Here is an 11,061-nt window from a genome sequence, read left to right on the forward strand (position 1 = left end):
TGCACTGGTAGGACTGGGTCCAGTTTTTCTTGTGCACAAAGATTTTCTATTCTGTTGTGAAATACAGGTTGAGTGCATGAGCGGAGTGTGTGTGAGTACTTGAGAATACAGGCAGGTAAGCTGTCCAATTATTTCCTGGATTCACTTTTTATAGCCTCGAACATTTTTTTTTCTTCTTTTTGTTGTTGGGGCTTTTCATTTATTCATTGCTATCAGGGAAATAAAGATGATTTATATATCTGTACAGGAAATATAACAAATAGTACCCTACCTTGCCTTTAAATCAAGCAGAGGAGATTTTTTTTTTGGGTGACACACAACTGACACTGTGTGCACAGATACAGCATATGGACCCTTGTGCACAGTAAAGAAAAAATATTGATTTCCCAGTATTATTGCTCTATACTCAATTTCTCGTGATGGCCAATTTAAAATAACTAGCGATAGCATACACAAAGAAACACATTAAAAAGCCCTATAACAGCTGATACACAAATTTGACAGATTCAGCCAGGCACTTGTATTAAATCTCTGTGCTCCTGCTCTGATCTGGAGTGACTCCCTGCCCCCACAGTCCCCCACGGCCACCCAGCACACCTGGTACCCAGCTAGCAGCTTGCTCCTCCAGTGCGCCTGGGGCATGTCATGGATGGACAAGCGCAGGTTGTGGTAAGTGTCTTTGAAAAGCAGGACGTGTGGCTCGTCAATCAGCCGACCCCCGAGCTGCTGTTCCATCTGCATCACCTCCTGATGAAAGAGAGAGAGCGAGAGAGAGGGAAAGAGAGGAGAGGTGTCAGAGGAAACACATTTACCATCACAATCACAGGGGTAAGTGAAAATGTGCAAAACAATCCATAACTGTGTAGGTTCTCAGTTGCAATATGTGTTGTGCATCAATCACACACAGATCTGTCAAGTTTGAAACAAGAATTAATCTCAACTTTCATTGAAAACTAAAAGCAACTACAGGCATGCACACACATGTCTTTCTATAATTGTGAGGACATCTCAACTAAAAACACCAACTCTTATCTTACCTCTCACCTGGACCTAATTCTTGTCTGAAAATTCCACTGTGTAACATTTAGGATGTGGCAGAAATTCAGAAATCAATTTTTTCATTCATTCATCTTCTACCACTTCATCCTCCACATGAGTGCTCCTGCAGGAACACCCTGGACAGGTCACCAGTCCATCACAGGGCCACATAGAGACAAACAACCATCCGCTCTCACACTAGAATGTCCCGTTTGCCTAATCCCCAAATCTGCATGTTTTGGAATGTGGGAAGAAACTGGAGAACCCGGTTCTCACACACACACACACACGGTGGAAAACATGCAAACTTCATGCAGACCTCAAGGACCGACCAAAATGTCCTCACGATAATATTTTGAAACCAAAATGTGTTCCCGCATCAGCAGAAAGACAAAGACTTGCTCACACACTGACAGACACACAGCGTGAGCATGAGACAGGGCTCCAGTAAAACCTTATTGTCCCTGCACGCGGTCACGGCGGGACGGACCAACTTGTCCTGAGTGCAATTTAATGTCACCACAAGGTTGATCCCTTGGCTCTGTGTGTGCAGCTTCAAGCAGCCGCATTAGCATGCAAACACTCCAGCCACTCCGACCTATCGGCTACCTGGGCTGTGATGAAGTCGGTGAATGAGCCATTAGTCAACTGCTCATTGTTCTCACATGGCAAATTTCCCTAATTTCATTTTTGTTTGTGTGCCAGTAGAGATTTGTAAATGCATGCTTAATATTTCAGTCTCTGTGGGATTTGCTCAGTGGACCATTTGTAGCCATCCAAATGACCATCTGGAAAGGAACGATAACATCCGCCACATTTCCCTCTGATCTATCGCTCCGTTTCTGAGCTTGATGCCTTGTGCTGGACGAGTCCTTAATCCAGTGCTTTGGATGGTGGTGCTACCTCACACTGGAATCAGAGGAGTATATTACAGACCCACTGAAATCAGGACTGTGAAAAGACCTCAGAAATAGGATAAGTTGTTTTAATCTGGCCGAAGAGGAAAACAAGATGGCTGCACAGAGAAAACGTTCAAGTAGAATGTGCCTCTTAGTCGAGGAGACACGGCGAAAAAGCAGAGATGTGTGTGTAGATAGTGGCCATATGTTGGACGCCACATGCCAGCGTGGTTGCCTTTGGTGTGATTTCAGCAAAGACATCTAATTAAGGTAGAGACTCACAGCAATTTTAAACTGTGCAACACTGATTCAATTTTCTGTCCTCTTTCGCAGGAATGGGTTAGACTGTTTCCGATCATAATGGAGGTTGAAGCTGTTAATTATCCATTTGGAATCTCTACCTGCTGTTGTTATTTGATATACTCTCTTCTTCATTGAGCGAGCACTGAATTTTCACGTTCGCTTAATGCTCCTCTTCTTGTTAATATGGTATTGTGCGCTCCGTGATTATACATCCCTCTGTCTCTGTATCCTAAGTGTTTTTTCTTCTTTCTTTCTTTTCCCCCAGAATTTCATAAGACACTGGCTAGTACAACAACCTGACTGTAAATGCCTGCCAGGAATAATCCCCCTTCTGTAGTGCCACACTGGAGACTTGTGATACAGCCCAGCCCACTTACTCAGCAAGAGAAGGTCAGACAATGGCTCTAAATTAAAGCATTGAGGTCTGCTAAGTTAATAACAGGGGGCAGCACATTCTCCACAGAATTAAAAGCCCTCTGCTATTATGCCTCTAATGCAGACAAAAGGCATATTAGGAGGGCTTCCAGAGAGGTCCATTTAACACAGTTCTTAGCACAATTATTTGTTGGGTGCTATTAGCATTGCAAATTGAGGGTGTTGGACTTTGATCAGGTCTTTGACCTGTAGCAGCAGATCTATAGGCTCAGCTACCAAGAGAAAGAGAGCAGAATGCCAATTATCTTATTATCAAGAGCGAGCTACTAGAATGAATACTAACTTGCCTGTCGAGCAGTTTGTCAGGTTCAGAGCTGACACTGCAGGATTACAGTCAAACAGGGTCTAGGACATGGCATCCCTGCTATTTGACAGGGACACTGAGCTCACTGAGGGAAAATATAACAACAAGGGATGAAACACTTGCTCCTTTCCAGCTTTCACATGTCCTCGCTTCCAAATGACACATGTCTTGCTTCTGTTTTGTTTGTGTGTGCGCCCGAGTGCCTGTAAGTGTGTGTACTAGAGTGTGTTTTTTTGCAGGATTTCAGCATATGTTCTGGTCTGAGAGAATAATGGCCCTCTTTACGCCCCATTATCCTGTTAACAAATGACAGTGTGTGCAAGCTAATTGATGAGAAGCTAAATTTGACCATATTATTTGCTCTTCCCGGCGAAAACGGTGCAAGATTTTGAATTAGTTTATCAAATCACAAATGAATCATCAACTCTGGGCTCGCTTCTCCATTCAGCAGAGACGAGGCGAGCGGTTTCTCTTAGACACCGTGACCTCGACATCTGCGGAAACATTAAGATGCATGAGATGGGCGAGAAGTTCAAGTACTGCGAGAGAAAAACCCCTTTTGTTCTGACGGAATTTGAGATAGCCTGTGGTGTGTGTAAAGACTGTGAATTTAGAGTCAGACAGAGCCAAGACCACCCCCTGGCATTCAATGAGGCTGGCTAAAGAGAGTAAGATAGAGCAGGGGAGGAGAGAAAAGAGCAGGAGACAGGGGCTGCTTAACATTTGTGTCTCCAGGTCACTGGAGTGGCCAGCTTTAGCAGGAGAGATAACAGGATTACTGCAATCATGGCCACAGTTTTCTATGACTACAGCCCCCTCCCCTCTTCTCACACAACTCCCCTCAACCCTACCCTCTTCTCACCCATGCCCTCATCCTCTCGGCTCACATCACAGCTGAGACTGTGATGGACTGGGGACGGGCTCCACCGGGAAACAACACACACTTGTGCAGCTAATCTCTTCGGGCTGGTGCTGACAGAAATAGGTTAGTGGCTGCACCAAACTCTGTTGCAACAAAAACAGCCGAATCTGATCTAAGAAAATCAAAGCCCTAGTAGAAGCCCATAAATACTGAATATGTATGCACTGCTTTAAAGCTTCGGATTAAGACGATCTACTTTCCTTGAAGGAAGGTCAAGCTCTTACATGTGCTTGTCCATTGTTCTGTCATAGTGTGTAATAAACTAGTTAATTTAGGCTCTAGCAGGGATTATAATATAGAGTTTGATCATCTAATTAGTCAAGCTGTATGTCAACCAAAGTGGAGTGATACACACTCTTTAATATTCTCATAAACTCTTCCTCGCTCCTCCACTCCTCATGTGTTTAAAAATGTGCATTCATAGTGATGATCCATTTTCAGAGCAGCTCTTTTCAGGCAAATGCATTTGTTTATAGAGAGAAGCCCGGCTATGTGGGCTCCATAAATCTGTGTATTTGTCAGCAGGATGTGACAGGCTTTTCCTCTCTGACTGAGAGTCTATCAGTCTGAGCTCCAGTGGCCGTGCCCGCTACAGTCAACTCTGATTATTCACACTCCCACACTCTACACTTTACTAACCAATATGCCATGCCATTTTAGGTGAATATGTTGTTTAATCAGTGAAAGAATGAATCAAGCACACTGTGGATCGTGACATGCAGTTTCTCAAAGGCATATCCTGCAATTAGATTAAACTCACCTTTAGTTTCAATTAAGGCTAAACAAGATGTGGGTTTCACTTGATGTGTCTGGAACCAGTCTATCAATGGCTTTTGTTTAGGATCTATTCTGTCAAAGATTCATTCAATATAGGAAGATTGTTAAATAACATTAGTTTAGCCTAGAGGTACATGAATTGCTTGCATAATAATTTGATAGAAATAACAGAATAAGGAAGGGATATGGTTTTAATTCTCAACAATATTGTCTTCTGCTGTTTCTGTTGGTGAAGAGTTTCCACAGGTCTCCACTCATAACATCCTGTTGATTTGGAGAAATGTCTATAACTTGTTATAAGTTCTCAGTAAATTAAACCACTCACGTGGGTGTGGTGACGCACAAGGAGCACTTTAATGTCTGTCTCAAAACAAAGGACTTACCAACACTCCTTACAGCACCTCCTTTCATCAGTAGTTCATAATGTCAGGAAATTGATACTGTGCTCACGACTCCATGCGTTTAAACCACTGCTTTACTTGAATTGATTGTTTGTAATAAGTTTCTAGTATTTGTGATAGTCATTAAGACGTGTGCTACTACTCACTCAGGTCAGTTTCACCTGGTTAAATAAATGAATTACTTTAAATTATAATGTTGCAGGCATGTAGTACTCTGCATACAATATTTATATTTAAGTGTAATGCAACTGAAAGTAGTTTAACAATTCAGTGTGCTCAAAAACTGACCAGAGGTAGTCAACTCATCTCAGAAACAAGATATATAATATGATATTCAGGATGGTAAGATAAGATCTTATCGAATGTCACTTGAAGTGGCCCCAGGTAAGGACACGTGATAGGCGGGCCTGAAACCATGACAACGCCATTAGGGTGTGGCTTAATAATACCACTGTGATGAGCGGTAGAAAGCTAGGAGGACCTGTGTAATTGACCTCTTTATTGTTAACATTGTTGAATGTATTTGGTGTTTGACGCGTGACAAATGTAATAAAACAAGGACATTAGCAGACATTAGTCCGCTGCATGTGCTCTTCAGACGGAATGTGCCGGCAGTTTCATCCTGAGGTAAGACCATTAAAGGCTGAGTGTTTTTAGCTAGCTACACAACTCGGCAGGTGACGGCTCTCATCTGTGAGAACTCACACGCAACGTTCGCAGACTCGTCACTTACCATGTGCTGCTGTGATGCTGCAACGTGTCACTGCCACACACCATCGTTTCTTGCGGGGTTGAAAAGTGTCTCGTTTGCTTATTTGAAAATGTTAGCGTTAGCTTACCTGCTCACGGGCGCTCAGAAAGCGACTCCACCGCTAAAGTCTACCTGTATGAGTGAGTGAGTGTCCACTGAACAAACACCGGGACACAGATGGTCCGTTTTCTTTGATTACTGTAAGATTATATAATGGTACGAGTTCTAGTAGCCTGATATGAATGGGGTCTTTGTGATGATAATACGTTTTTTGTGGGTTTACAACTTCCTGTTTGCGAGTCAAATTGATAATCACGTTTATTGCCAGGCAAAGTTTACACATTACTATGAATTTGCTCTGTTCAGTGGTGCGCATATAGAGAGAGACAGATAAATAACATGAAGAAAATAAACTAGAAAAGAGTAAGAGAAAGATTTATTTACTACAGAGTGAATATAATTAACAAAAGTCATTAGTAGTGCAACACTGTCAGAAAGAGGATAACAAACGTAGTGCAATATGAAAACTATAATCTGTCAGGCAGAGAGTAACAATTGTCAGTCCATCAAAAGAGAAATTAGGACACTTATGCAGCAGTTTATGGGGTCAGAGGTGACAGACAGAGGAGAGTTATGGCACATGATTGCAGCCAATCACCTTCTCTTCTTGTTGAAGAAATCAGCTGTAGAGGGGAAAAAATGTTTTTGTGTCAGGGGGAGCAACACAAATCGATTGTGTCGAGGGTAAGAGGGGTCAGCTGCAATCTTACCTGCACATCTCAGCACGTCTGGAGGCGTGCAGGTCCCAGAGACTGCAACAATCACCTTCACAGCAAAGCGAATAATACGCTGCAGTCTGGTCTTGGCCTTAGCTTTCAATGTCAGAGCTCAGTGTCTACAGTGGGATGAAGAGTTCAGGATGACACACTGATGTTCCGAACTTGTTGACCAACTTTTTATTGATTTTTGTCACATAAAGTAGTCCTATACAGTGTAGTAACATTAAGAAGAATTCTTATTAATGGCAACAGCAGAAGAAAATGAATTAAATGTATTGCCTTGCAAAATTAAAAAAAATTAAAAAATTAAACATCACCAAACAGACACACAACATGAATGAATCAATGAATACTGTATATATATATATATATATATATATATATATATATATATGTATATGTATATATATATATGTATATGTATATATATATATATGTGAAAGAAATTCACTTTGCATGAGATTACATTTCCTAGGTGTTTTTTCCTATCAACATCCATATTTATGCAAGATACTGTCATATGGATTAGATTCTGAAATTATTCAGCCCCTCAGGATCCTCAGGAGAGCGCCACTGGAATATAGTCTGATTAGCAGTAATGAGACCTGCTAATATTATCTTCTTGAGGACTTGAGGTCTGTTGCATTGGGATTGGGGGTACCACAATATTTCTTGTACATGTAGGTATGTACTAAATTTTTAGCAGTGGTATTCAGACAACTTCAGACAAATTCATATCATTGTATTACAAATTACGAATGTATTCACTGAAAAATGATCATTACAATATTAGATAAATATTTGTATGTATTTATTTACCGTTGACACACCCAAGGGCACGGCGCAATCAACATTTGAAACACACAGGTGTGGTGTTTGGGCTTTTCCTTGCAGCTTTGTCTGTCAGTGGTTTGCAAGACTGTGCGGATGGTGACAGCTGGATCATGTGCCATTTACACTATGTGTTTCAATTTGCCTCCTTTACATTATGTTGTATTGCTCAAGGTTATAGTAAGCCAGATGGATCTTCACACCACATCTGACCATATTACATACATGTCAGCACAGTTTTCAGTGGCTTCATTTTTTCCCACAATGGCGTGTTATAACATGAGTTCAGAGTCACTTTGGAATCAGGTTCTGTAAATGTGTATGTGGGGAGAACAGAGGCATGTAATGACATGTTTTTCTTTCTTCTATCTTTCCTATTCCAGCAGTGAAGCCCATGACAACAAGTCGATCCACAGGAATGAGGCAAGAGCAGGAATTCCCAATGTTGTTCATTGTGACTGCTGTATAGAGAAGGGGCAGAGGCATGGCCTTGCAGGTCTCTCCCTTTAGTAACTGCTTTGTTGCCGGGGGCCATGCTGTGGGGTGGGCATTCATCGTGCCTTGTTTCTGGTTTCTTGATCGCCTCCTTGCTGTGTGCAAGACCACCACCCTTGAGAAAACGCAGAGCCTGGAGCAGGAATGTTATCTCCCCCCCCTCAAGGTCTTTTTTGGATCTATCACCTTCTTTATTCTTTTTCTCATAACAGCCCCCTTGGCCTTCCTGGGCCTTCTGTTATGGGCTCCTCTGCAGGCCTGCCGCAGACCCTTTTACTACCACAAAGAGGCACCATCCTCACCAGAGCAGGAAACGCATAAGGGCTTTGCGCTGGAAGGAAAGGCATCATTTGGCTTTGCCACAGCCAATCTGTGTCTTTTGCCCGACAGCCTGGCTCGCTTTAACAACCTCGGGCACACACAGCATAGGGCAACTGCCATTGCTCAGCGCATTGTGGAGGGCGTGCGTCGACCTCATATCCGCATCTTTGTTGATTCCCCAAGCAGCTGTGGTACACGCAGCCCCTCGAGCACCACACTCCCTATAACTAACTCCTCTACATATGGGGCTACAGATAGACAGGCCCCAGCCCCCGTAAATCCACATTCAGAGGAAGGACATACTTCTGTCCCAAAGTCTGATAATCATGTTGTCTGTGTGCCCTGTGATGATACGGAAAAACCCTTAACTGAGTCTTCACTCCTCAATTCCAACCAGAATTCTAACCAACAGGATCAAACAGGTCATCGTAGCGCCCCCCGAGCTTTGCTCTCACAGGGTCTGCTCCAGCAGGACGATGTTCCCTGGGAGGTGTCGTCAATGTTTCCAGCCAATGTGGATATACTGTGCCTGGAGGAAGTGTTTGATAAGAGGGCAGCACAGAAACTTACCAAAGTACTAAGACCCATGTATGGACACATACTGTATGACATTGGTGTGTATGCCTGCCAGCCACCATGCAGATGTACTGCTTTTAAGTTCTTCAACAGTGGTCTGTTCCTGGCCAGCCGTTTTCCTGTGCTCGATGCTCAGTACCACTGGTTTCCAAACAGTCGTGGGGAAGACGCACTGGCTGCCAAGGGCCTTCTTTCTGCAAAGGTATTTTTCTTCATATTATGTATTGAGCCACTATCAAGCATTGTCTTTGTCCTCTTAGGTTTTGTAGAATTTGGGTAAATTAGGCTGACTTAAAAAAAAAAATTATTGTTAAAATGGTGAATGATGTTTTTGATATTTTAAGGTGCTAATTGGTCAGAATAAGAAACAGAAGCAAGTGGTTGGATATTTTAACTGCACGCACCTTCATGCACCTGAAGGCAAGTCACGTCTTCTGATTCGTTCTACACGGCTTAACGGAATATTTCACTAACATTTTCTCAGAAGACAACTTGTTTATGATATCTCTTTCTTATCAGGTGAGGGGGAAGTTCGCTGTGAGCAGCTGAACATGGTAACCAAGTGGATTGGTGATTTTCAAGCTGCCAGTAGAGAGCCTGACGAGGAGGTGGTTTTTGATGTGCTTTGCGGCGATTTTAATTTTGACAACTGCTCACCTGGTGTGTTTGTGTCTCTGACAAGTTAAGACAATGTAAATATTTCCTTGGAAGCCTCGTCACCACAAATACTTATATATGTTTATTTGTTTGTATAGATGACACCTTGGAACAGAATCATTGTCTCTTTGAGGAGTACAGAGATCCTTGCAGGGCAGGGCCAGGAAAAGAGAAGCCCTGGGTCATTGGTTTGTTGCATTTCAACCCATTTATCTCCAGTAAATGTTACATACTGATATTATCTGTTTTCATTCCAAGTATTGCAATTGTTTTCTTTCAAAGGTACTCTACTGGAGCAGCCTACATTATATGAAGATGACGTAAATACTCCAGAGAATCTGCAAAGGTACACTTAGTTTTGTTGTCTTGTGCATTAATGTGATGTAAACTGTATTTCTCATGCAGTTTATGGTGTTAAATGACATGAAAACCTGGCCTATCTTCTCTCTGTCTTTATAGAACGTTGGAAAGTGAAGCGCTGAGAAAGCAGTACATCTCCCCACCTGTTCCTACAGAGGGCTGTGCATTGGTTTACCCTGAGACTGGCCAGCCTTGGGTCGGACGTCGGATCGACTATATGCTGTACCGTGAAAGCTCCATTTCAGAACACTGCCGAACAGTACGTGTCCCTGTGTGTTTTTCTTACACCGCCTGTTTCTGTCCTCCTCTTTTTATTTATTTTTGTCTTTGATAAGATAATAAGATAATTATCTTTATTTTTTAGTCCCACAATCAGTCAGTTCGTGGATGCAAAATGTATGCATAAATAATCATCCACTAAATAATAAGGCATCATGGAACTCTTTTTGTCTCCATCTAGGAAATTGAGGAAGTGACCTTTATAACCCAGCTGGCTGGCCTCACAGACCACATCCCTGTGGGCTTGAGACTGAATGTAATAATGGACCCTGACTGTGATGATTAATCAGGACTGATGTGAACAAAGCTTCACATTCAAACAAAGGGAACAATATGTACACAATGTACTTTGCTCTGTTCAGTTCAATTGTTTACACACTAGTAAATTTACTGACCAATAACATTATGCCTTAGGTGAAATCTATATGGGTTTGATTGGAAATTTATAATGTATCCAATTTTATGCATTAGTTTTTCTTATGCCAGAGGTATTGCTTTTGTAAAACAACACAATTTGTACATCAATTTGTTGTCCTATATAATTAAAGAATTCATTTTACACTGCTTTTATTTTGTCATCGAGGTGCATAATTTGATCTGTGTCAGTCAGTTACAATTACACAGCAGAATAGGCCATTGAAACAACACAGTTAGTAAACTCAGTCATATTTGTGTTTTTTCACAAAAAAACTAACAATTTTATATCTTTAAGTTTACATCCTTTCATTAGAGTACAAGTTAATATTTTTGATGGTATGTCGTGTGATAATGCTCCATCTTGTTTTAATGTATAACAGAAAATATTTAAATTTATTAACAAGAATATTTAAAAATGATTGCAAATTAAATTAAACAAGATCATTAGCAACATTGCAAATAAACTGCTGCTCATTGCGATCATTTAAATAGCAGAATACACAAGCAATGACGTAT

General features: G+C 41.7%; 1 protein-coding gene across 1 annotated transcript; it reads left to right on the forward strand.

Moving 5' to 3' along the window:
* The first annotated feature begins 5,503 nt into the window (after positions 1 to 5,503).
* On the forward strand, positions 5,504 to 10,694 carry LOC122764164 (sphingomyelin phosphodiesterase 5-like). Its single transcript, XM_044018497.1, has 8 exons — positions 5,504 to 5,706; positions 7,824 to 9,034; positions 9,177 to 9,252; positions 9,352 to 9,492; positions 9,588 to 9,677; positions 9,772 to 9,835; positions 9,949 to 10,108; positions 10,310 to 10,694. The coding sequence occupies exons 2-8, from the start codon at positions 7,925 to 7,927 to the stop codon at positions 10,412 to 10,414; spliced, it is 1,746 nt and encodes a 581-aa protein (XP_043874432.1). The 5' UTR covers positions 5,504 to 5,706; positions 7,824 to 7,924; the 3' UTR covers positions 10,415 to 10,694.
* Positions 10,695 to 11,061: the final 367 nt, after the last annotated feature.

This window comes from Solea senegalensis, unplaced genomic scaffold (assembly GCF_019176455.1).
Source record: "Solea senegalensis isolate Sse05_10M unplaced genomic scaffold, IFAPA_SoseM_1 scf7180000017281, whole genome shotgun sequence".
Taxonomy (NCBI): domain Eukaryota; kingdom Metazoa; phylum Chordata; class Actinopteri; order Pleuronectiformes; family Soleidae; genus Solea; species Solea senegalensis.